The sequence below is a fragment of the Apostichopus japonicus genome, chromosome 5 (genome assembly GCF_037975245.1).
Source record: "Apostichopus japonicus isolate 1M-3 chromosome 5, ASM3797524v1, whole genome shotgun sequence".
NCBI classification, from domain to species: Eukaryota; Metazoa; Echinodermata; class Holothuroidea; order Aspidochirotida; family Stichopodidae; genus Apostichopus; species Apostichopus japonicus.
The window spans coordinates 21,767,581-21,793,693 of NC_092565.1; the positions used below are offsets into that span (position 1 = coordinate 21,767,581).

General features: G+C 38.1%; 1 protein-coding gene across 4 annotated transcripts; it reads right to left on the bottom strand.

The window, feature by feature from the left end:
* Positions 1-1,932: 1,932 nt before the first annotated feature.
* LOC139968039 (uncharacterized) lies at positions 1,933-21,601 on the bottom strand. 4 transcript variants are annotated; one of them, XM_071972343.1, is made up of 11 exons: positions 21,443-21,600; positions 19,754-19,817; positions 18,239-18,723; positions 15,622-17,271; positions 14,877-15,010; positions 13,207-13,325; positions 12,473-12,616; positions 9,467-9,612; positions 8,090-8,244; positions 7,500-7,641; positions 1,933-6,448 (listed from the first exon to the last, which is right to left on the bottom strand). In XM_071972343.1, the coding sequence occupies exons 3-11, from the start codon at positions 18,672-18,674 to the stop codon at positions 6,168-6,170; spliced, it is 3,207 nt and encodes a 1,068-aa protein (XP_071828444.1). In that variant the 5' UTR covers positions 18,675-18,723; positions 19,754-19,817; positions 21,443-21,600; the 3' UTR covers positions 1,933-6,167. The 4 variants fall into 4 exon arrangements, with proteins under 4 accessions (XP_071828444.1, XP_071828445.1, XP_071828443.1 ...); XM_071972344.1 differs by having other exon boundaries at positions 21,301-21,597; XM_071972342.1 differs by lacking the exon at positions 19,754-19,817 and having other exon boundaries at positions 21,443-21,601.
* Positions 21,602-26,113: the final 4,512 nt, after the last annotated feature.

The window sequence follows — 26,113 nt, forward strand, 5'->3', positions numbered from 1 at the left end:
ATAGTAAAGAGAATTAATTGATCACTTTTTGTAAATAATTGTTATTTTTACAACAAAGAGGGATATTAGTCAAATCAATGAAACGTTCATCAGTTAAGACAAATAATTTTAAATGTTTTCTTGGTGCAAATGTGGTACTGCATACAAGAATTTGCTAGATTTAGTAATAGATAGACAGGATGATTACGCAATTTGCTATTATTCTCCTTACTTCCTCACAAACCAGAAGGATCTAGTCTCTGGAATATCTTTGATAGGCGGTCACGTGTCCATAACATTGGAGATGTGTTGCAATAATACAAAATAGCACGTTAAAGTCAACGTAAAAGAGTATGTGGTTCAGTATCTATGCCAACGAAATTTTGTTCCACACGGAAGAACAAATTCAAGGAAAAGACTGTTGTTTCATGTTGTTACTACCCCCCCCCCCCCCCCCCCAACCCGCGATTCGACAATACAAGGCTGAGAGTGGAGAGAAAGGAAGTTAGGAAATTTAACATCATCATTCAATGTTATACAATTATGAAGTGTTACAGTACGTCTCGGCAATCAATTACTGTATATGAAATTTCTCTTTGGTGATTATGGGGAAATGACAGTCGAACTAAGTTTAATTTTGGATGGAATAACGAAGCTGGTCTTGTATCGAAGCACCTAACTTGAGGGAAAAAGATCAGTAATTTGTATGGTGTTCCATGCAGTCCAGTAACAACTTCTTTCGGCATTTTTTACGCGCTTAAAGACAATCGAGTAACCACTACAATCGTAAATTGAGTTGTGCGGCTAACTAAGATATTACGAATAATTCAGCGAAACGTTGGACAAAAATGTACAAGAACTTTAACGCATACGCGAGATTACTTGGAAAGCTATGTAAATTTTGGTTCCTAAAGGCCCTGAGAATCGCAACGAATATATAACTATAGTCTCCGCCTATATACACCACGCCTACCTTGACCGATACACCTGGTGTGTTCGTGCTCTTTGTTACTCGATTGCGTGTGCGCACATGATGGATAAACAAATCTATCTGATGTTATTGCACTTGTTTCTGACCATTTCGAAATATATAAAGATATTTCTTACTCCATTATTGGAGTATACTCCATCAAGTCAAACATGAAAGGAAACCTTAGCCTAAAAGAAGAAGTAATGAAGACCTACGTACATACACGTAGCAACCAATAGAATTCATCGGTGATGTAACTTGATGTAAACAAACGTGACCTTTACGTTGTTGCATATGCAGTGTACGCGGTGATCTCCATAGCAACATTCATAGGGGAATTCCGGACTTACGATGAACACAACATCGTTGTATGCTAATAACTTCTAAGAAAGAAACTTGAAACCGTTAGGATGGAGAGAGTCAGTAATTTCGTGCATAGCCAGTGGGGTCATTTACCTTGTTGGTTTCCTGAAAACCTAAGATGAAGTTGTTTTCCGAAACCATTTTCGAAACATATTAATAAGTATGTTTTAAGCTTTGCTCAACTAAATGTTTCCGTAATATTGATCATAGGCGTATATGAGAAAACCCGATCAAAACTTGTCAGAAAAAGACGACAATGTGGGAAATTGCTTGCTTATCAACTGCAAAAAGGAAATAAATTGGGTTTGCTTTGATATTTCTAACGCGTATCCTACATTTCAAAGAACTGAACATTAGTTTTTGAACATCCGAGGATAAAAAGCGCATCAGTAATGCTACTAATAATGGACTTGAGATGATTTTTAATTTATAACTCTGGTAAAAAAAAATAGCAAAAATGTTGTATTCAGGGTTTGTTACGAAACAAACGTCATTCTCACCCCCCCCCCCGCCCACCAGACTTATACAGGCAAAAGGGAAAACAAAGTATAGTTGGTATATAAAGGAATCCTCCCGTCCCCGCCCCCCCCCCCCCGCCAGATCTATACAAGTAAAAGGAAAAACAGTATAATAAAGACATGCTCCAATGCCTAACATTTAGTTCCTGTTCTTGGAAGTAATATGAAAGTGATAGACATTTACCCACATGTTACGAAATTATATTATGAGCAGCAGCTTTACCAAGGAAAGGAGGGGGTTTAACAAAAATGAGGCCCTTTTGCCTGCTAAATTTGCCAATGATGTGTGCTTTATACAGGAAATAATTTGCAGTTTTGAAATGTTTGCTCACCCCCTCCCTCCCAAAGTTGCCATCCACTTTCCACTTCCGGGCCCTACCCACTCTGAAAATTATATGCACCTCCACTGATTATGGAATATAATTAAATTGCTTTCAGAATCCTTACAACATTTTTGACTAACATCTGTCTGAATGCAAACATCATAGTAATCTTTTTTCTCGTCTCCTTTTTTTTCTTCTCTTTTTCTTGGCAAGCTGTTACGTTGAGGCTGATCCCAGTATGAAAATATCTAATTCTAGCAAAAATTCAGATGCAAATGATCAAATAAAATTGAATTTTTAAAAAAAATCCAATATTCCCATGTATGCATTAAAACACCTGGAATGAATTTTGCAAAAACCTTAATTTTGATATGTTACATCAATTGTTATTTTTGTTCATGACCATTCAAAATATGAACTTCCATGACAGGTTTTCCTTTCTTGTCATGGGTTCATCAATCAAAGTGGCTGGAATACCTAGTCTAGCACAAAGGCCATCATAGATCATTTCCCTCAGAAAGATTACTCAAATCCACACAGACATGTTCTTTTGCTTCAAATAACATGTATAAAATGCGTTGCAAATTTGGACCGGTCAAACTGATTCTTGACTTCATCTATGCCTGACTGCTTGGTAGTTATCATGGACTTGAAAGAAACAATGTTTGATACATTAATTACATGTTTAAAACAATAACAGATGAAATATATGAATTTTGTTTTGACTGATCTCAGGAGACAATATAGTTATGATCAAGCAATATAAAAGAGCATTCCTGACATATTTAATCAATATTCTAATAACAAGTTGATTTTGAATATCAATTTTATATTTAAATAGATATTTGAATATGCATGGAATAGATACTTGCCCTCATATTTAGTTTCCAGTTTTTTAAATTGAATTTGCTAAAAATGGGTATATTTTTGATGGGCATGATCTTTTGGAATATTATCATAATAATAAATGCATTTATATAGCACGAATTTTGTTAAAAAACATTCAAAAGCGCTTAACAAAGAAAAAGCCAACCAGTCGGGTCAATCCAAATAAGCAAGCTTAAACAGATACGTTTTAAACTTTATCTTGAAAGCATCCAGGGTCAAGGAGTCAATACACATCAGTTCCACCGGAAGTGAATTCCACAACTGAGGTTCCTTGTAGGCAAAAGCCCTATTACCTAACGTATTATGATTGCATCTATTTTAGAGATCACCATAACTGCTCCTGCTTCCACACATAGACCCACCTATCTATTTACATCCTCTTTGAGGCTGTAAACAGAGAAGGGAGGGCATTCATCCACTAATGCTCTCCTCTGGTCCTTTCACCCCCCCCCCTTCACCCCACCTATGGCTGATGAGAGAGGTCAGATTAGGCAACAGCCCATAGACCCAGTGTCAATTAGGGTTCCTAGAAAAACATGGGATAAAGAATAATGAAATCTCTTAGGCACATGAATGCAACAAGAATTTGTGAAAACTTCGATGTGGGGGAGGGGGGTGAGGGAAGGGGAGGTCTGGTGAGGGTAATGGTCTTCGACGCCTATCCTGGCTCTCAAATCACTTGCCCCCGTTAATTAAACTCTCTGGAAAATTCGAACGAGGTGTATTCATTTACAATGACTCTTTTGACTGCCACCAACAATCTTTCCCAGCCTAACAAATTATCCCTCCGCCCACCACCCTCTTTTCCCACTCCAATTTCTCCTCTAATTAATAACAGTACACTAACATGTACAAGGTATGATATCACAGACATAGTAAAAATGAAAGAAAAAATCTACTTTTTCAGTGGTAATGGTAATATATTCATCTTAACCATCATCACTATAAACTATGAAATTCATACAAACATCTTCTACATATGGTGATCTTCAGATCAAAAACCCCAACTTTAATACATTAAAAACGACTGACGACCTGCACCTTTTGTATTAATGCCATTTGATGTAATCGGTCCAAAAACTACAAGTGTAGATGAGATATGGTATTAAAGGGCGATATTACATTTTTTGCAGGAAATTCAGTGACATGATATTGATGGTGACCTCCCCTACCCCACCCCCTCACATCATGTTGACATTAAATGTTAGTACCTACACTGTATGTTTGTACATTTCAAGAGAGGGATGGCATGTTCAATTTCATAGTGGTTCTATATTTCAAGCATGATGGTCATACACCAAGGTCTTAAATTACCTCATCAATTGTTACAAACCCTACAAAATCGTATACTTCATATATGACAGGGTTTTTTTTATCTATGAGGTAGTATACAGACAAGTATCTTAAAAGATCTCTTGGTTAGAAAAATTAAGATACTTTGCATGATTATTTGGGAACGATAAAAAGAGACTATTTCATCTATAGCCTTATATAATAACTTTACTCTTTGAAGTATAATGACATTTATCACACTTTTAATTTTCATATTTCCTGGAAAAAAATACTTTAAAGTCAATTGCATGAAATTCATCATCTTGAAAATACCAGCGACAAAACACACCCGCTTGCAAGAAATATTCCAAGGACATTCACCATGCAAATCACATCACTGTCACAAGTGAAAGGATGAAAAACATGGCAATTTTATAAAGAAAACCAAGCATCAGATTATTTAGGACAATCACAAAGATGACAACAATATGATGATGAAATGTCATGATAAACCAATTAATTCTAAAAATCGTATAAATTGCGATTTTCAGTATGAAGTCCATGTATCGTTTCAGACTGTTATCTTTCGGGAGCCTTTCTGGCGTGGATGAAGAAAGTCTAACATGAAGATGCTCCAATCCATTCAATCAGTACTTTGATCTGCTATGTGGCCTTTCCATGGGTGGATTCAGGAAGGGGGACCAATGCCCCTATCTTTCAAAAATGTCTGAGCACTAAAGTAAACCTTTATAAAAGAATTTACAAGGTAGATAGTAAAACAAGTTAGCACACTTTGCACAAAGGCATTCCTTATTTCTTACAATATTTTCTTTGGCTTCACTGCATTTTATTGTAATTTGGGGTTTCTACTGACACTTGAACCTTCTTCCCAGAAATCCAGAAAGACCAGAGATCTGTGAAAGTGGCATTACATGGGTTACACAAGGGCCAAATAGGTTTTTTCTTTTTCATACCTCTCCTGACAATTATTTTTTTTAACTCGCACAGATATTTTAAGTAATTCTGCACGCACGTCACTAAGATTAATAAAGTCATCACATACAGAGCTACTTGGCTTTCTGTTTTTGATGCTCTTTGACATAAAATAAATAATATTCAGCCCTTTAATCCTGAATGACAGTTGTATATTAAACCAGAGCCCAACAGGCACTATGGTTCCTTGCTTAGTGGAACATTAAAGTGTTGTATATCAGCACCCAATATTTATGCCCATGTACCAGCTATTAACCAACAACTGTACACTAAGTTTGGATACAATCTGATTCAAGGCTGTGGAGCTATTGACATTTTAAAAATTTGGTCCCTCCCCCTCCCCCCCCCGCCCCCAAAGAAATTGGGCCAGATAAAATTTTGCATGTAAATGATCCAAGAAATATTTGGCCTAGACAAAGTGGCTCAAAAATATATTTTCCCTCGAAAATTGAACCCCCCAAAATGTGGACCCAAACGGTCCAAAAAAATATTGGGCCCCAAAAATTCAGGCCAAAAGAATGTGTCCCAAAATAAACTTGCAATGGAAATAAAATTTGAATACAATATAAAATGATCATAAGTTTAATCTATAGCAAATAACTAAGACTTTTATTGCTTTCATATGAACCCTGAGAGCAAATAATGATGTAAATAATGGATAACTCAAACATGAAATTTGGCAATGTCCGTGACCTATCACATTGACAGACCACTGAATCAAAGTGACACATTTGCAGAAATTCAATTCCTTTTACCATCATTAAACAAATTGCATTTCTTGGTCTTAATATATAGAAAATCTTGTTATAAAGGCAATTCTGGAAGTGCCAATTATATGTAGCGAGCCGTCACTACAACTTTTCACTTCTTCTTTAGAAACTGCATCAAGGATGTTCCTGGAGCAGACTGTGAGCTCCTTTTGGTGGGAGTTTGTTTTCTTGGCTGAGGAGATTTGACCCTTGCAGTCATTTTCGACGTACTTTCTGACAGCCACTTTTCGAAATGTGTTTCCATGAAAGCTCTTTGTTGTGGATTGCCGACATTGACGGTTGGAAGAATCTTAACATTTGGTCCATTGGAATGTACGAATTGAACAAACCTCTTAAGTTCAGAGTAACTGCTATGTTCACTATATGGAATACCTGTACAAAAAAAAAAAAAAAAAAAAAAAAAAAAAAACCTTTGGTTGATGGTTTCAAAGACACTTCACTATTTTCCTGCACATTTCAATTCATTTCTATTAGAATGAATCTAAATTACAATACATTGAAAAGTCTTTCCCAGCAGAGCAGAGATCAAAAAGCTTTGAAAATGCTAGAACTGATATTAGCTTTAACATCGGTGAAAGTGACAGGACTTGTGCATCACAATATTTACAACCTTATTTCCCATATAGCTATAAATCCTAAAGAAAACTTTACAGTCATTTACCAGATCAAGATGATCACCTGATACACTTTTAAGTAATTAAATAACACTATTAAGTAATAAATTAATCTTGTAAAATTTCAAGGTATGGATGAAGCAGTTATTGCATCTGCCCACTAGCAATAACTAAGCTGTTCACAACCCACGAGGAAAATATTCTTTTTTAACCATGTTCGAAATAGCCTCTGCATTCATGTGAAATTCCAGAAAGAAACCTGGGCCAAACATTTGAAAATTTTACAAGGCTAAAAACTTAGCTAAAAGGATAATTTTGTTCATAACAAATCACTTGATCATAAAGTGTTAGCACACTTTGGGCGTGTGCATTCCTCACATAGTATTTGCTACAGTTTCACTAGTAATTTTGGTATCTACAAAAACTTTTCACCCTCCCCACCCCCTTTAGTGGATGTGCCACTGGAAATGCAGCCTGCTATCGGTTTGGCAGTATAACAGAGGGAGCTGTCAAATAGGTCCTGATGCGAATGATCTGTACTGTTAACAGCTATCTGAATATCTACCTAGTATCTATACAGGTAGAAATTAAGAGAGACTGCATGATTAACTCAAATGCTATGAAAACATATGACACCCAAATTGAAAGTGAATAAATTTCATGTAAGATCTGTTTTATCAGATTTGCCTCAGGTCCAGTAATATGTCCACCAAAATTGCTAGCTGAGAAGATGATTTAGCTCTGACTTCATCATCAACATGCATCAGCTCATCTTTTATGATTCTTATATTATTATTAGCTTTACTTGCCATAGATTTTCACTCTACCCATAGTAGTTGGCTTGAGCTCTGCCAGTGAGTTGACCTTTGAATTGTGCGTCCAACCGGTTGGTTTAAAGGCGACGATGTTGTCAAAGATCTTCTGCAACTCTTCGAGATAAATCAGCAGTCTCTACCATAGAAACAGAGATGAGAGAGAGAGAGAGGATGAACTCTAAAACAACTTCTCATTGAGTGGAGTTTCAAGCGAGGAGGGGATGGGAGCAGCCCCCGAAATTTGTTATTTTTTTAATAGATTCTACCTGTCCCCCCCCCCACCTTGGAAAAGCTTTGGGCCCCTGAAAAAGCTTCACCCCTGACCTAGAATGAAGCCTGTGGTAAGTACAAGGTCATGAAGCAAATGCAGCTACCACGTTGTGATTTTAATTTGTAGAAAATTTACAGATTTTCCTCACCCCCCCCTCCCCCCACGGAAATGCTTTGGACTCCTCTAAAATAAGAAGTATAGCAATGCCCCTGACCTAACGAGACGTTTGTGGTGAAAAGTACGAGGTCAGGAAAGCAAAACTAGCCACCAGGTTGTGTTTTTACTTTGTTAAAACTTTGCGAATTTTCCTCACCCTCGGATTTAACTTTCCCATGCTAACAACATGAAGTCTCGCTGCCTTCTCGCCCACGACGATTTTGTCCATGAGATTAGAATCGTCCAAGCATTCAAGTACCCGTTTCTTATCTGACAGGACACAAATCTTACAATCAAGTGCATCTGAAATGGCTGGGACAAAAAAAAAAAGAAGATTGATTATTTATATCATAACAGCAATTACATTCGAAGTATAACTATTAAGGTGAACCTGATTAGTTTAATGTTTACTTAGTTTTAACGCTTCTTCATTCCGTGAATATTCATTAACAGATTAATACAACAAAATACAAATATACCATGTACTCAGGTATGGCAATCAAAGACTTGCTGTACAACGTATGTTATCCAAATATTAACATGTTAGGCTACTATTTACTGCACTGTATGAATACATGTGTAGCAAAGATAAGTAGACGTCCTTTGGTATATCAAGCACAAGCACAAGTACCAAAATCTTGTCCTACACTCTACTATAGATTTCTAAAATGTCCCCAAATGTGTGAGTACAAATCCACGAGGGTTAGTACAATAACTAGCAACTGTACTAGAATATGAGAATAACTACAAGTCTGTCCCTCACATTACAAACACATTCAGCTACTTAAAATTGATAATAACTCCAGGAAAAGGTACCTAAAATGGAAACTTAGAGGTCAGGAAATAAAACTGATTGTGCACCAGCAAGTATACAAGCTTTTCTGCAATTCCAAATTTTCAAAGGCATAAGGTATGTATGTGGATATATACCATACTCAAGTAAAAATATATGTGCTCACAATAGTTGGAGGGGAGGAGAAAGGGAAAACACTACTATTTATTATGACTAAATTAATCTGCTAATCACTTTTTGCAGGTCCAAAGATTTTTACTAGAAAAATTTGTGTGTATCTTGTCCTTGTAAACACATTACCATAATAAAATAAGATATATATTTTACAGTAGCTAGGTAGAGGGGGTCCAATCTAGCTATTAGGCAATAAAACTATTGGAACTAACTTTCAACTGATAATCTGTAACTTGTTTACATAGTCAAGTCAGAGGTGACCTAGGTCACAAAAGCAGTCAAGGAATTAATTTCTCACAGCTGTTGCTAACCTCAATGTGATCAACTAAATAACAATGATGCCTTATTTTTTCTTTCTTTCTTTCGTTCTTTTTGTAAAATGCTATTTTGAGTTCAACCACATTCTCCTGATACCACATCATCACTTCAGAAAGCGATTTATCTGTTATGGGGTATATGACCTGCTGTGAAATCAAGAGGTGTTTAAGTTGCCATAGAGACTGTAACATTCAGACATGAGATAAGTTGCTAAAATTAGCTCACCAAATCGACCAGATCTTCACTTACCAGTATAGACTCTCTCTTTTCCGATTGTATACGTTCCACAAATGATCAGAGTTCTGTCGTTTTCTCTGACGGCTTTCACGGCAATGTTGACAGCGAATTGGATTACATCATCTTGCATGGGGAAGTCATACTTGGGATCACAGTATCTGTTAGAGAAAAACCAAGAGTGCTAACATCCAACATCAATACTGACACAAGATAGGAGGGATCAGAGTATTAGTTAGAGAAAAAACAAGAGTGCTAACATCCAACATCAATACTGACACAAGATAGGAGGGATCAGAGTATTAGTTAGAGAAAAAACAAGAGTGCTAACATCCAACATCAATACTGACACAAGATAGGAGGGATAAGAGTATTAGTTAGAGAAAAAATAAGAGTGCTAACATCCAACATCAGTACTGACAAAAGATAGGAGGGATCAGAGTATCTGTTAAAGACAAAACAAGAGTGCTAACATCCAACATCAATACTGACCCAAGATAGGAGGGATCAGAGTATCTGTTAAAGACAAAACAAGAGTGCTAACATCCAACATCAATTCTGACCCAAGATAGGAGGGATCAGAGTACTAGTTAGAGAAAAAACACGAGTGCTAACATCCAACATCAATTCTGACCCAAGATAGGAGGAATCAGAGTATTCGTTAGAGAAAAAACAAGAGTGCTAACATCCAACATCAATACTGACCCAAGATAGGAGGGATAAGAGTATTAGTTAGAGAAAAACCAAGAGTGCTAACATGCAACATCAATTCTGACCCAAGATAGGAGGAATCAGAGTATTAGTTAGAGAAAAAAACAAGAGTGCTAACATCCAACATCAATATCGACCCAAGATAGGATGGTTGGCAAGTTAAGTCCTAAGTTTAATAGAACATGTGACATAAGGGATACAATACTGCAGATCTAAATAAAAAGCTAATTTTGATTGGTAATTTGACAATTTCTAGATATTTTGCACAAAAAAAACCCAGATAAACATATTTTCCTAAAAATAAACTGTTTGTGATCAACCAAGAAATTCTCCTAGATATGTCTTTAAATATGAGAAATTAACTAATAAGAACAAATAATTAATCATTCTATTGAGTTCAATATCAGAATTAAACACAAGCAATATAATTTAAAGATTATTTGAACTGAAGCTTGACAGGCTAAACCAATGAACTGCATTGCTACAATAGATTGGAATGAATAGTATCTAAAATTGATCAAATTTGCATGGAAGCTGCTGTGAAGTTTATCAGTGTAAGACTCAACATATGCAAAATGGTCCTTCACTAATCTTAACCATTTTTCAGGTAAAAGTCCCGACAGAATCAAACTGAAGCGACTTTTGTTGCATGTTGACAATCATCATAATGTTGATGCTTGCATGTTGAAGAGGATGATGATAAACCATCGATTTTCACAAAACAACAGCAAAATGTTGATTTAAGGGATAGTAAAAAATTTAATGGTGAAAAGAGGAAGATTCTGCTATGAGAGCTGGTACTTGGGTTGGAAAAGGTTAATGCCAAATTTTCCCTTTTTCGTAGCTCAAGATCTATTTAAGGGTGTGAAGACTCGCGCAAAAAGAAACGTCTAATGCCGGTAATCTGACCTAGTTTCGAATGAGGTGTAACAGAAGTGTTAGACACCACCATCGATCCCAGAAAATACACACACAGCTTGCTACTGTTGGTAATTAGACACCAGTGTACAGTCACTACATGCAGCTACGGTCAATACCCATAACACAGTGTACATAGCAGCGATGGACATCTCAGGTCCAGATAAAAGATAACAAGGTATCATGTTTCATTATACTATCTGCATTTTGTAGCGACAAGAGAAAAACTTCACTTGCAAGCAACGGAAAGTTAACTTTTTCAGAGCGCAGCACGCGGTTTGGAGCGAGTCTTCAATGCCTTTAAACTGCAATGTGCAAGCTAACATATGTTGGATAGGACATTTCAGTTGAATACTGAAAGACGTTTCTATACACTAGCCACCTTAGTGACCAATGTACTACAGGACAGGTGTTAGTCAATGGAGCAATTCAATGTAGTATAAAGACATGCGCCCATAACACCGCTTCAATGTACTGAAATGTATAACAATACTTCCTTTGTTCAACTTGCGTCACTATAGCAACATGGGGGCACACTGGTACTATCAGTGCTATGAATATTACGGCAATAATTATTCCAAAGTCACCAGACAGAGTGTTGGATTGTTTAGAGCTTAAAGGACATTTTAGTACACTAACTGATGGAGCCTATCAATTGGTAGCCTATGCCTTATAAAGTCCTTTTAATATGCTATTACTTAACAGCGAACAACTGTAGTGTAATTTAGTACCTTATTTCAAACCATTGCAAATTTGTTTCAAGTTTTTATACCCCATACAAACATCATGACATGCTGCCATCAAATACTGCTTCAGATTGAAAGTTCATTTCTAAACAAAAGCATATGTACGTCAGTGTCCATTGTATTCCCCGCGGATTATGAAGGAATGATCTTGGGATTTGAAGACTATTATTCCGTGATCTTCCCAGAGCAGTTTGCAAAATTACAACAACAAAAAATTAGTTTACAAACACAATGGGATCCAACAATCAACAAACTACACTAGAATCAAGTAAACACATACAAAGTATAATTCTTTCCTGTAAGGAAGTACTATTCATTGCAAAGTCTTTCTTAAAACAAACCACACTCTTATAACGTAAGTAATTTGTATAAAATTTGAAGTGAAAGTTGAATGAAGATGAGGTATTAAGGGGGGAAGGTTGAGGGGGGTGGGTGGGTAGAAATTCAACTTTTAGGGGTAGGTTGGGAGGTTTCTTAACCCACGAAGGAACTATTGAGCATGCCATTGTTTATGTGTAAATTTACCAAGATAACTAAGCAAAGCTAAAGATTGTGAAATTTGTACGACAATGGCCCACAACAATGTACTGTTCCAGTGTATATTGAGTTATCCTTTGGCTACTGGGTCCGCCGAGGAGACACTTACGTCGTATCCAAGTAGAGTTTATCTATCGTACAGTTTTGTAGATTAGGATACAATTCCATGCGAGGATGGGCTCTGAAATCTCCGGTGTGTAGATACTTCCGTCCATCTGGGAGCATAAATAAAATTAGCACGGATCCTGGGCAACTGCAGGAAATGAAATTAGAGAAAGAAAATGAAAACACATTCAGTTTAAAATTGTAGACAAGTCGTTGATTCAAGTGTTATAAGCCATGGTGTACAAGAAAAGATGACTCCAATTTCACACCAAACTGGGCACCATTTTATAATCAATACAAAGACATTGTTGTGCAATGGCATAGCCAGTACGTATCGGGGGGGGGGGAGGAAGACGGGGTATAGGGCATGAAACCGCGACATTTAAAAATTGGTAAACGAAAAATAATCATAAATATACCACGGAGTGCACCATTTGACATCTACAATTTTAATCTTCTTCTGGAGGACGAAACCCCAGCCATCCCCATCTTTCTCCATAACAGTTCATGTCCCTAAATAAATCAGTAAGGGAATTAAGAAATCCCCACCCCCCAACCCCTCCAAGTTTTGAAAAATCCTGTGCACATCATTGAATTATAACTTAAACTCTCTGACGCTTTATATTTAGACAAAAGAGTTGACTTTGCCCCATCACACCACGAAAGGTAGCTTCTCGCCTGTTGTTCTGCATGACACAAACTTCACCACAGAGGGTAGAAAATTGCAGTTAAACTTACTGATTTGCTTCTAGGAATATGACTTTGATTCCGTCAATAATATGCTCCTGCCTCATGGAAAGAGCATGGACGTACTCAGCAGGAACGTACAACCTCTTTTTCACAAGATTGGCAGTGATCTAAATAACGAAATCATTAGAAAAATAACTTATATATTTATCTAATATCAATAAACCATTTTGTGCATGCCTAGGAATTCAAATCAATTAATTATTTAGCTGTTGAAAGATTTCTTAGGGCAGACCTTTCAGTAGGGCTTGATTAGGTCATTGGTATTGGCCCAGAATTTTAACATGCTAAAAGTCTTTCTAAAAGTATTTTTCCGAGAAGCTCTGAGCCTCCGTATTTATTCGCTGATATTGAGGAGAGTTCAGGTAGACTATTTTAATATCTCAGTGAGGCAAACTGTACTGAGGGTGGTTGGCAGTAAAATGTGCAGTAAAATGTGTGACATACGAGACTAGGTGACCATTATTTGACTATCTAGCATATTTGGGGGCAATAATGACCTTTAACCTTTAATAACCTTTAATACTCTTACTGCTTGACCAATAGTATTTAGCAAAAAGTTTTATGTGACAAAAAAAAGGATAATTTATTACTAAGTTGAGTGAATATCATTACCTAGATTTGCATTGACAGAACTCTTCAAAATATCAAAGAGGCAGGAAACATTGATTTTAAGCTCTCTTTCTTTCAAGAAATACAAGAATCATTGAGTCAAGTTAATAGCGCTAATAAAAAAGTTGAACTGGTTGCCAAGGAAATATCTGGGCAGTCTGTTGTATAACAGGAAATAACATAAAACCAGAACTATATTTCCTGTTATTTTTTGCCAAAACAATACCATTTCACACTCTTTAAAATGATTAGTTAATAGCTGACAAAATGAACTGACAAATAAACTAAACATTTTTTTCATGGGGGGGGAGGGAGAGGGGAGGGGGCCTTTGAAGGAAAGATATCTTATTGCAGATATTTCTTTGACAGTTGACAATGTCATTTTAAAAGCATTAAACAATTACTGGGCAAATATTTAATGGTTGTCCGATCAACCGAGATGACCAAATTTTTGTTTTGACTCCCAAAATCAGCTTTGGAAGTTGGCCGGCAAACAACTACAGTACTTGTTTACATCATATTCAGACCAATAGGTAAAATAATAAATTGGTACCACTTTGGAGATACTGAAATCAAATAAAAATATTTTGGTAGGCCTATGATCCACCTGAAGGGGTGGGTGTTTTAGTCATCAAACCTTCACACCTTTCCTCCAGTGTATATATTGGTCTTTCTTTGTTACTTTAGTACATTTTTTTTTCGGGACAACCAAGAAAAAAAAATTCCCCTAAATTAGTAGAGATATCTGAGTGTTCTGAGCAGATGTAAAAACTGCCTTAAAATTCTTACAAAATTTAATTCAATTTAGCTCAGATTTTTGTCATTTAAATGCTATCCAAACCTACTGTCACCCTGGACGAAACATGACCTCTGCATAAACGTAGAAAACATGTAAGAATGTACGCAATGTATTGCACGATATCATTGTAGCAAGCAGCATTTTCTGTGATTCTGAGCAGATCAGAACCAATATGTGAACAAAGTGAAAACAAACCTCATCTTCAGACTAGTAATAGATATACCGTGACAGAGGTGGGTTTTGAACTTACCTTACTGCAGTAGATTGGATTGGCAAACTTCTTGGTGAGTCCCCCGTAGTGGTCGGCATGGAAATGTGTCAGAAAATAGCTCGTTATTCCAGGAACGTCACCGTAAGAGAAGGCATCGACAGCAAATGCTGTACCTGTCACAGTTGACAGGAAAAATGTAACAGATAGCACATCAAATGTCACAACACCATCAGTAAAACCAGCAATTAAAGAAAACACAAAACAAACAAATAATGAGACTAAATTAAGGTTTTTTTTGTATCCAAACTTGGTCAACTAAACATACAGTGCTTTTCTCACACAATGGAATCAAAATGAGGATCCCTCGATTTTACAGACCTTCAGAGAAAGATTGCTTGCTCGGCTTGTGTGACTTTGACAACAATTGGAATATACAGTTCTCTCAAAAGGCAAGAATATCATTGAAATCATTTCATTCAAACCCTTCAGAGAAAAGATTTCACTTCTTTTTAAATGAAATGTAAATTTCTGAAAAAGTTTGGTGACCAATTTAGAATATCTAGCCATTCTGGAGGCATCATATTCATAAAGTCCCTTGGACCAAAAATGTCACTTAGCTATATTATACTTAATCTAAATTCAGATCAGTCAAGATACCTTCTAAAGTTTATCCATGCTTTTTCCATCTCTTTGTAAAAAGATTACTAATCACTAAAGGACATAATTCAAGATAACTGGTAATTATTGGTATTAAATGAATATTTGCAAACATTTATGCTATTACCTGGCATTTTCTTGTAGAATGGACACTGTCTTTTAGGATTCTTTGACCACATAGAGCTTCCGCCCGGTCGATAGTTCTTGACATCGGAACCACTGCTCGAAGAAATGGAGTCCTGAGAAGACTGGGACGAATTTACTGTCTTATCTTCCACAGAATACTTTGTCCCTTTACTGCCTTTAAAAATATCACTCCATGTTGATTTGCTCGGTTCACGTTTTCCGTTGTTCGGCAAAGAAGACCCAAATTTAGGAAACAATAAGCTTTGGAACATAGACTTTTTCGGTGTCACAACTTTCACTATTTGTATATCGTCACCGTCCCTCTCCTCCTCACCCTTACAAGCACTCTTAATATGCTCCGTAGAAGAGAGATTTGCGCCCGTTTCCGTTGCAGAGCAAGGTGTCTCTTTGGCATCATTTGAATCATCATAGTCGTCTCCACTTCTCTCCTTCGATTGCAAAATTTGATCTTCATCTTTTAACCCATACAGCATCAATTCCTCGTCATCCTCTTGGCCGTCTGAGGGCGTCCGTTGCACGTCTTCAGTTTTAACGGCGCTGCCATCATGGTTTTGTAATAACAGCCTCTTTTTGCAGGAGATGGGCTTTGCACCTAGAGACTTCTCTTCCTCCCTCCCTGCATTCTTGGAGTCGGTTAATTCTTCCTCTGACGATGCTCCTCTCTTTCCTTCCTTTCTCTGGGAACTTATCACCTCCTCTATCGACTGATAGACTTTACCCCTGACAGACTTTCTGGCCACATTTCTTGGCAGAGTATGTTGTGGAGTATGCTTGGAGACTGGAGAATTCTTGGAGACTGGAGAATTTGCACCTGTCTCTTGCCTTGGATTCACCCCTGAATCCCCTGATAGTATGCCTGCTGAGTTATTTAGGTAAGGCTCCCTGGCACTGGTTGACTTTAAGTCCTGCAATTCATTGGGTTCATTCTGAAAGTTTCCTTCCCCATCATCATCATCATCATCATCCTCATCATCCTCATCATCCTCATCATCATCATCATCATCCTCATCATCATCATCATCATCATCATCCTCATCATCATCCTCATCATCATCATCGCTTTCCGATGATCCCGTCTCCTTGGGAGTAGGATTTTGTCTACCTTCTTGTTGCTTCATTTCATATTCATCTACTCGTTTAGATGGGATAAATATACTAACAACTTTGTCCGGTTCAAACTGCAAGGGACTGTTAGGAAATGTTTTACGAGCAGTCCTCTTAACTGGACTAGACATTTCTGATGAAGTTTTGTTTTTTGTGACCTGTTTTGGAACATTTAAAGGAAGGATAGCACTCGAGGGAATTGTTGTTGTTGATAAATCGATACCATTATTCTGGTATTTCTGTTCAAACAGTGACGGTGAATCCGATGTTTCAGAAACATCGGATACGATCGGTGTATTATTCACAACAACTCCCTTACTTGTGGTAACTTGAGGTTCAAAACGTCTCTTTATTATATTGCCTCTACTAGAGTCTGTTTTTGTAACATCTTCAGCTTCTTGCAGAGTACTGTTGTCACTAAATGGTTTCCTGGTAATTCCGGCGCGGTGTTGACTGAGGACGTTGTGAGAATAGCGTTGGTAATGATGACGAATGGTCACATCACATTCCAGACCCTGGGGACATTCTGGAACAAATTAAAATGAGATCATTCACAACTAGCTTAGATGTATGCAGAAATATTGGTTTCATACCTTCTTCTAGTTTTAAATGAATCATGACATTTGTGAGAGTGAAATTAATATTATATTTGACAATAAAGGGGTTTAAATCAATAACACCAGGAATGTGTCCTGTAGTTGGACTGATTTCTACCAACCTTTCCCTCAGTTGTTGCCGAGGAGCTGATTAGTTTCTGCCGCAGTACCTTGCAAACATTTTGGCAAAGTAGCAGTCACAATTACATGTTTTAGAGAAAGGGGTACAGAAAGGGGTGCAGATTGGCCTACCAGCTTAGCTGCTTGCAAAAATTGGAAGGTGCTGACTGCTGACAGGATGGAGGACCGAGGCGTAAATTTAAATAAAATATGCTAGTTTTGTCTGAGGCACCAATTCTACACCAGTTTGATCTCTCAGCTGTTAGCAATTATGCCCCTGTCCTCCCCTGTGGAGGCTGGGGGGGGGGAGGAGGATACTTGAATATTGTTTGTAAGAAGAATTGAATTGATTCTATACTGGTACTTGTATTCTAGCATCATTGTTTGTAATCGTACTCACCCTCATGAATGAACATTTATATTCCTACTCGATACCAGTCGGTAATCATGCAGGAATGCATGATTACGAAACATATTCGTACTCTTGCTCAGAACCTTGCACTGCTCTTTGTACTCAAATTCTATTTGTACCCATATGGTGGTACTCACTTTATTGTGGTACTCATATGGTGGTACTCATATGGTGGCACTCATCATGTTGAGCACCCTTTCTACTACATATACTAATTTTTGTTCATATGAACTGTTTCTTAAGTTTGACCAGCAAAATATCATTATATCAAAAATAAAAAGACACACATAAACACACAAAGAAAAATAATAAACTCAATAAAGAAAGTTGGATAATTGCACATGAAGTACAAGTTCAATACCTACCTCCTTCAAATGAGATATTGTTATAATCCCTGACGCATTGGCCTACGTGATGTTCTGAGGATCCAATTACGATAGACAATGGCATCTGGCACACCGGGCAAAAGCCACCCAGACTGGAGTCCGTACCGACTTTGTTCGGGCTGGAACTCGAACCTTGGGCTTTGAATTTGATCGTCGGTTTCTTGGGAGATTTCCTCCTCTTGGTAGTGGTTTTGCCCTTTGAAGTAGATGCCAAATTTGACCCTGTTAGTCCAGATAAAGAGTTCTTCTTGTTGGTATTCTTTCTTGAGTTTGTCAAATTTGATGCAATCCGTTGTCTTTTGCTATCTGGTTTAAGAGTGTCTGCATTTTGATCTGTTTGATGAGGCACAGGTTTGCGCTTCTGCTTGGCAAGAGGTCTGTATTCAAAAATATCATCCTCACTGTGGTCAGACATTATAACTGCAAAGTTCTTGCTGTAAGGTCACCGATGAATGCACTGAAATCTGAAAATGGAAAGGATAAAAAAAAAGGTAGAAATTTGTCCTTTCCTTAAGTCATCTCAACATGACAGCAACAACAACAAATGTACTAAATGTTCCAATTGCCAGATATTAATATTACTAAATTATGTCTCAATCTTTTTGTGATAATTCCTTTACTTCCTAAGAGGGAAAAAAAACATTAAGAGCATGACTAATATAAAGCAGAATACTGTGTACTGATTAAAGATCTTTGTTGATTTCATTTAGCACTTTAATGCCATTATTGCAAGTAAGGCATAATGTATTCTAATTACAGTTTATTATCATCCTATGTACAAAACTACATCATTAAACCAGCCACGTCTAAATCCACTTTAGGTCGGTTTTCAACCATAAGAGTTGTGAGGCAACATTAGAACTTATTCAATTTGGTAAGAAGATTCATAATTCAAATTTCTTGTTTATTTCTCACATGCTGGGAAATTTTTGCCTTCTACTACTTGGAACTTACATTTAATGAAAATAATTATTACAATTATGCGTTTTGGTCCCTCGGCCATTAAAGAAATACCCCTCTAATAATTTCTTTTATGATAAATGGTACCAAATAAAAACCTGCAGAACATTATCTAGAGACTCACTGCTTGGGAATAGTGTGCTAAATGATTCATGAGTAGTGAAATCAAGAGTGCGTGAAAATCAGAGAAATTACAGGTCTGAGACGCATAGCTCAGTGAGATGTGTTACAAAACTCCAGTAGAAAATATTGTTTAAATGCAATAAAACCAGGAGGTGATTATCTGTCTATGTATTGTCAGATAGCTTTTCTAATAGCTTTTCTGATAGCTTGTCAGTTAGATTTTCTGGTTCAGTGAGTATATATTCCAAGTAAGATATTGCTTTTTTTTCACTATCTAGGCAAAGAGAACAAATTGTGGAACAACCTTCCATAGAGCAGAGGTTTCAATTCCACAGGGTCCTCATGATAAATACAAACTACTGGTCTGTTTCTTCGGTCAAACTCTCAATAAATAAGGGAAGAAACCTATACCTTCATATCATTGCCAGCATAAAAATAATAACCAAGAGTAGTTCCAGAAATTTCAGTCAAAAATCTGATGAGAGAAAATTAAAAATATAGGCCTAGCTCAGTGAAAGTTAAATTTTCAGAGGGTCAAAACTGCATTAAGAGCTACTGGTGTATGGTTGCATTTTGTAAACAGTTACAGCAGATTCAATGCATATTAAGGAACCATGCAGAAACTGTATAAATCCTTCTGATAGAATTCATGGATTATGCACTTCAAAATCAAGTTCCAGTGATAAAATTTCCCACATAAATAATACAAGTAGGTGGAACAATGTAAAATATCTAAGAAAGAAGGAAGGAGTCCTTCTGGACGCTGACTGTCACGCATTCTATCCCGGAGAGAAACATGATTTTGGGTAACCATTTTCCCATTTGTCAGATTGGCAAACTATGTTGTATAAAAGCCTTCCATGTACAGTTAATAATGTGTAGTTCAAGTGATCTGTTTCATAAATTAATGATTAATTCCTGTTTCTAGGAGTTTGCTCTTGGCAAGAACACCTTATCAGCCAAGATAATAACAGAAAGCATTTTACCATTATCTTCACCTTCCCCTTACCCTAGGTTCACCTTTATAATCTCTTAGCTATAGCAGCGTAGACAGGAAGTCCTCCTACATTACACTTCCCAGAAAGATATTCACAAGCCAACAATAAACATAATAACATACTTTTCCAACCTCTAAGTACCAGTAGATCACTTACACTTTGACCTCCACTGTAACTCTCTACAACAGAAGCCCTATACATCTCTCTGTGCACCTAATATCAGATCTCTCCAATAAAGTAACCTGTGGTATGATGTCATTGCCACTGGTGTCATAGTTTAGTCATTTTATAATTTAAAGCTGAACATCTGTTTACTAGAAAGGTAAATATGTGGACAGAATAACTTCCAGTCCCATCCTCTGTAATCCTTTGTCAAGAGTACATACATGTAACTTTCACCAATTGTAGTCAGTGTGATTCAACCTGTAGGAGCCGTGCTTAGCACGGTTCGCTCAAGCTTACTTTCCCCTGACACACTTACTGTACTCCGTTGATACTATAGCCAGTGGAAGATCTAATATACCGTCTAATTCAACTACTTGTTAGTTTCCTTATTTCTTGGTCACATGTACCACTGTGACAATTTGGTGGAGAAGCAGCGCTGTGAACAATTATAACTTGGACCACGTATTGTATCAACTTCAAACAAACTTTATTGGAGATCATTCGCAACACTGGGTGTAGTTGGCATCAGTAGTTTGGTATTACATTGGGTAATTGTTCTCCTTGTAATGGCACAATAATAACTACCTATGTTACGAAAATAAGAAAGTAAGTTTGGCCTAAATAACCAAACCCAACAGAAGTCTAGCCTTTCCGATTCGCAAACTGTAACCTCTAACTTACTGTAATATATATTTCATAGTGCTTACAGTACTTAGACTAGAGCTATTATTAACGTAGGCCTGACTCGGGCCAAAGAAACTACACTATAGGCCTATAGACCGAGCATGAGCATACCTTTAAACTTTACACAAACGAGCCCTAACGCGTTATGGATCAAACTGGGTTAATTAAACTCGGATTCGAAAGTCGAAGCAAAAAGAAGTTACAGTGCGATTACGTCCAATCGGTATAACTTCGCAAAACGACAAAATCTGACCTCTTCGTTTGGTTCACAACCCGATGAAAACTGACGTTTTCATCGACGTTCTTGCAACCTGGAAGATATGCTTGTATGATTTGGCCCAGGTAAGATAACACTTGTACTGATTATAGCTCCATGTGATGATGTACTGTTATTACGATAGGCATTCCCGCGCTAGTACAATTTTACGGATTTGCTATATGAGCTGTTCAGAGAATTAGTAGGGGAATTCCCCATTCGCGCCAACCGGCGCCTAGAGCCATATAACTGATGGCGCCATATATAAACGTAAGTGTTGATTCTACACAACTAAACCCAAAAGCAGTGGCGTCGCCAAGGGGGGGCCAGGGGGGGCACGTGCCCCCCCTGGAAAACCTAGTGCCCCCCCGGGTGCCCCCCCATCTGAGATTTGGGTTGGTAAAAAATATATATATATTTTGTTATATTCAACTCCCATCATCTAAGTTGGTTTTTTATAAGGACAAAGAAGCACAGTAATTCGTATTTTCTTCCAATGAGCTGCGAAAAAATTAACAAGTTTATCCTTGAACGTCGGGTATCGAAGTCGTAACCCGCGCCATCACAACAGGTGTCGATATTTACATTGAATGTGTCAGTGCTCACGCCATACCAGCGGATATACAAGTCCGCTTCGCGAGCTACATGACTGTGAGAAGGGAGGGTACTGCAATATGTTGCCTTGGTCTGAGGTTGACAGGTTAGGAGCTGACGAAATGTGAGAATGTGAGGGTCCGCAGGCACCATACTTGCCTATATTTGTGGACCCATATATTAACCCTGTTGTGTAAGGGGTGCAGAGGTCCTTTTAGGTCAGATGCTTGTAGGAACAAATGGCGAATGTTCACACCTGCATACTGAGCCATACTCGATGTGTGATCAAACTTTGGATTGCATGGTGAGATCCCTGATAGGAGCCAATAACGATGCTGGAACCTGTTACATCTTAATAGATAATGGGCGAAAACGAGAAGGTCAAGAAAGGAGTCGGGATCATGCACACATTAATTCAACAAATTTAGCTTCTATTGATAGGGTTAGGCATAATATCGACAGCATGTGGTTCATATCCTCCGCAAAATTCTGCGCCTTGTTAAAATCATTACCTCAATAAGAGCAATTTCTGGAGATATCTTCAGATCGAATTTAGCATCAAATGTGGCAGCATTTTGCATCTAGCCCATCCTCCGTATGCGAAAATTTTCCAAAGGGGAGGGGGGGGGGGGGCAGTGGCGGCGGAACCGGGGGGCTTGGGGGCTTGCAATCTGAGAAATTGCAGGCTTGAGACCCATATTTTAGGGCTAGGTATTCGCAGCATAAAACACTCGGGAAGTGCCGTTTCCGGCCATCTGGGGGTTTGAAAAACCCAAAATTTTCTTGTACGCTCCGCGCCAACCAATGGTGGCGCTCCGCTTAGATAGTCTCTACACATTAGTCCCCCCCAATAATTTTCCTGTTCCGCCGCGCCTGGAGGGGCACCCCCTCCCCTTAGACCCCTCCCCAGGACGTTGATCCGTATCCACCTAAGTGCCCCCCCATCAAATGCTGGTGCCCCCCCTGTGCCCCCCCAGACTGAAAAGTCTGGTGACGCCACTGCCCAAAAGTAAAGGTTCGATTGGTGATTGTTGACCAATTAATTCACTGTTAAGAATTTTACAATATTGAACTTTTATCCCAAAGTTTCAATATCCATAAAGAACAGTCTTCCTATGTGAAATATAGACAATATAATACAAGAACTCTTAGCAAACTGAGACAAAGAAAGAAGCCAACAGGGAAATGGAGAGGTAGGAGATAAACTGTAGAAGGACAAAGAGAGGAAGACACCTTTCTGTCTTTGTCCTTCTCTAGTTTCTCTCCATCTCTTGTCTACTAATCCTGTTACATCTATCTCCAGGGGCGTAGCGAGCGGGGGTGTGTGTGGGGGGGTGTCACACCCCCCCAATAATTTGGTCGCTGTCGGCAAATTTTGGGTCTGTCGGCAAAAGGAGAAAAGGTGAAGAGAGCGGAAGGGGAAGAAAGATGGAAAGCTGAATAGAGAAAAGGAGAACGGGAGCTTCTTCCGTGCCAAATTTGACTTAAAATATGCACCAGATTGCATCTAAGGACGTTTCAAAACTAAAAATTTTCCAAAAGGGGGAGGGGGACCCCCTCCCCTTAGACCCCTCCCCCATTTCAGTCACCAATTCCAGATCCGTCGGCAAATCAAATTCTCCACACCCCCCCCCCCCCAACAAAAACCCCTTCGCTACGCCCCTGTCTATCTCTTTGTGTTCACCATGCTCATTAACCTGTCTGTATTCTGTGCATGTTTTTGTCCCTTCGGTTACGGTTACTTTGTAGTGTCTTCGACATTTTTCTAGGACATTCTATTTGTTCTCAATTTAGGAAACAGCGCCTCCATAATTTGTTCAACTTTGGAATTTCAGTCATTGTCAATTTTTTTACTTAATACCTCATTTGTCATTACTCTCGGGCAAATGGACTTTAGCGATTAACCCTTGACCCCGGGTTGTGTGACTCAACCGTTAGGAACAAGGCATTCTCATCTCGAATTCACGCTCGACAACAAGTGTTTTTAATATATCATTTTATATTGGATGTTCCGCTATTAATTTATATTAATTAGTCCGGGATTTATCATTTATGTATCAGTGCACGTATATTGGAACATGGCATTCTCCTTTATTTTCATTTTGAGGATCACGACTTAATTATTAATCTACGTTTCGATTGGATTATTAGTTACAGGAGTATTTATAATTAACTGACTTAAGTTCCGTTTTTAATATTTGTTCGAGGAATGTTAACTCTATTACAATTATTATCGGATATGGATTAATGGACATATATTTATCGATATATGTTATGTGCATGGGCGGCGATCCGTACTTCCGAGTGGGGGGGATATGACCTGGTTGACTATCTAAGCGTAGCGCCACCATGAGTTGGCGCGAAGCGTACAAGAAAATTTTGGGATTTACAAACCCTCTAGATGGCCGGAAACGGCACTTCCCGAGGTTTCCAAGCGGCATATACCCAACTTTAAAATAGGGATATCATGTCCGAAATATCTAATAATCAGGATCCAAAATACTTTTTTTTTAAATTTCGGGTGTTATTTTGGGAAAATTGCCCCTGTCAATCTTGTTTCAGGCGCTACGTTAGAATGTTCGAGAGCTCTTTTATATTATTCGATGAAGAAAATGGCCTCATGCAGGCTATTATAGGCCTATACACATGCAATACACAATTACACATAGTTACATTACTAGGTACCAATTGCTAGGGCATCCAGGTGAAACGTGTATTAAGCATTACCCTGGTAACATGAGATTCTCAGCTGTTCGAGGGAACATGTACGTGTGTAGGCCTACTATAGGGCCTATGTGAATACTATGAGGGTGCATATATGTACTATATCAATACCGTGGGCGCAATAACACATTTTGTTGTTATAGGGCCAATGAAGCCTACAGTCAACTATTCTTGCTTTATAAAGACGGTTTATTTGAAAAGATCGCACTGCGTTTATGGTAGGCGAGAAATGAAGCTAAAAAAGAGCCGTACATTCACGATGATGCATAAATGTAGGCATGAAAAAATTCTTATCCCTGGCATTTGGTGGGGGGGGGGGATATGGTGTATTACATCCCCTCCACCCATTTTCATGGGGGGGATATATCCCCCTTCCCCTCCAGGATCGCCGCCCATGGTTATGTGGAGAAACTATTGCTGTTCTGCGCCAGGCCCCAGCGACTGTCGTCTTTCTTATGAAAACTGGGACTGGTTAGAGAGAACAGCGTAGTGAACGTCATCCGGACTGCGAAGAAAAAAGGTGAGTTGTATTAAACCCGCAAAAACTTGTCATTTAGCCTCTTAAGAAGATCCTGCTAGGATCGAAACGTCAGGCCAACTTATTTTTTCACATAAGAAAGTAAACTAAACCGAATTATAATTTCCTCAGGTAGCACAGTATTCGCTGTAACGAAAGGGGTAAAAGACAATATGATTTCATATGTGTGCATTGATATTGCTATTTCTCAAGACTTTTCACTGATAGGTTTTCAAGACAACTTATCGATCACCACGTGACAATGCAGAATACCAGAACATATTCTGTATGCAAGGAAGCCACTTACAGATAAAACTGCTTTATTGGATCAAATTATAGCACGCTTTAGCTAGGAAAGTTTTTTGTTTACGTAATCGACCTGCCACGGTCGTAAATCGACCTCAGGCTCTAAGATTAGCCTGCATAGCTTCTTAACACCGTTAGGCTCTTTGTGTGGAAATATGTTCATGTCCACATACATTTTCTTGTACGAGGGTCTTCGTGTGAACGCTGTATGATTAACTACACTGTAGATATGAACATATTTCCCAAAAATGTTTACACAAAGAGCCTAATGGTGTTAAGAAGCTATGCAGGCTAATTGTAGAGCATGAGGTCGATTTACGACTGTGGCAGGTCGATTACGTAATCTCGAACTACGTTCTGATTGGTTATTTTAACGCTATATACTAAGAATATAAAAACTCGGACAATTACCAGCCTGTTTGGCAAGTCCAGACATGTTAAAAGTGATATGTTATACGTTTTTATTACACTCAGTATCGTGTGTAACAGCATCCCCCCCCCCGGTCTCTTCTCCCCTTATTTTATTG

What these genes read in the sequence shown, in the direction of transcription:
- LOC139968039 (XM_071972342.1), bottom strand. Translation starts at nt 18,674, where the DNA reads ATGTCTGACCACAGTGAGGATGATATTTTTGAATACAGACCTCTTGCC. An exon ending in ATTCTACAAGAAAATGCCAG is followed by an intron (nt 15,011 to 15,621) that starts GTAATAGCATAA and finishes CAACTGTGACAG; the next exon opens with GTACAGCATTTGCTGTCGAT. An exon ending in AAAAGAGAGAGTCTATACTG is followed by an intron (nt 8,245 to 9,466) that starts GTAAGTGAAGAT and finishes TTTTTGTCCCAG; the next exon opens with CCATTTCAGATGCACTTGAT.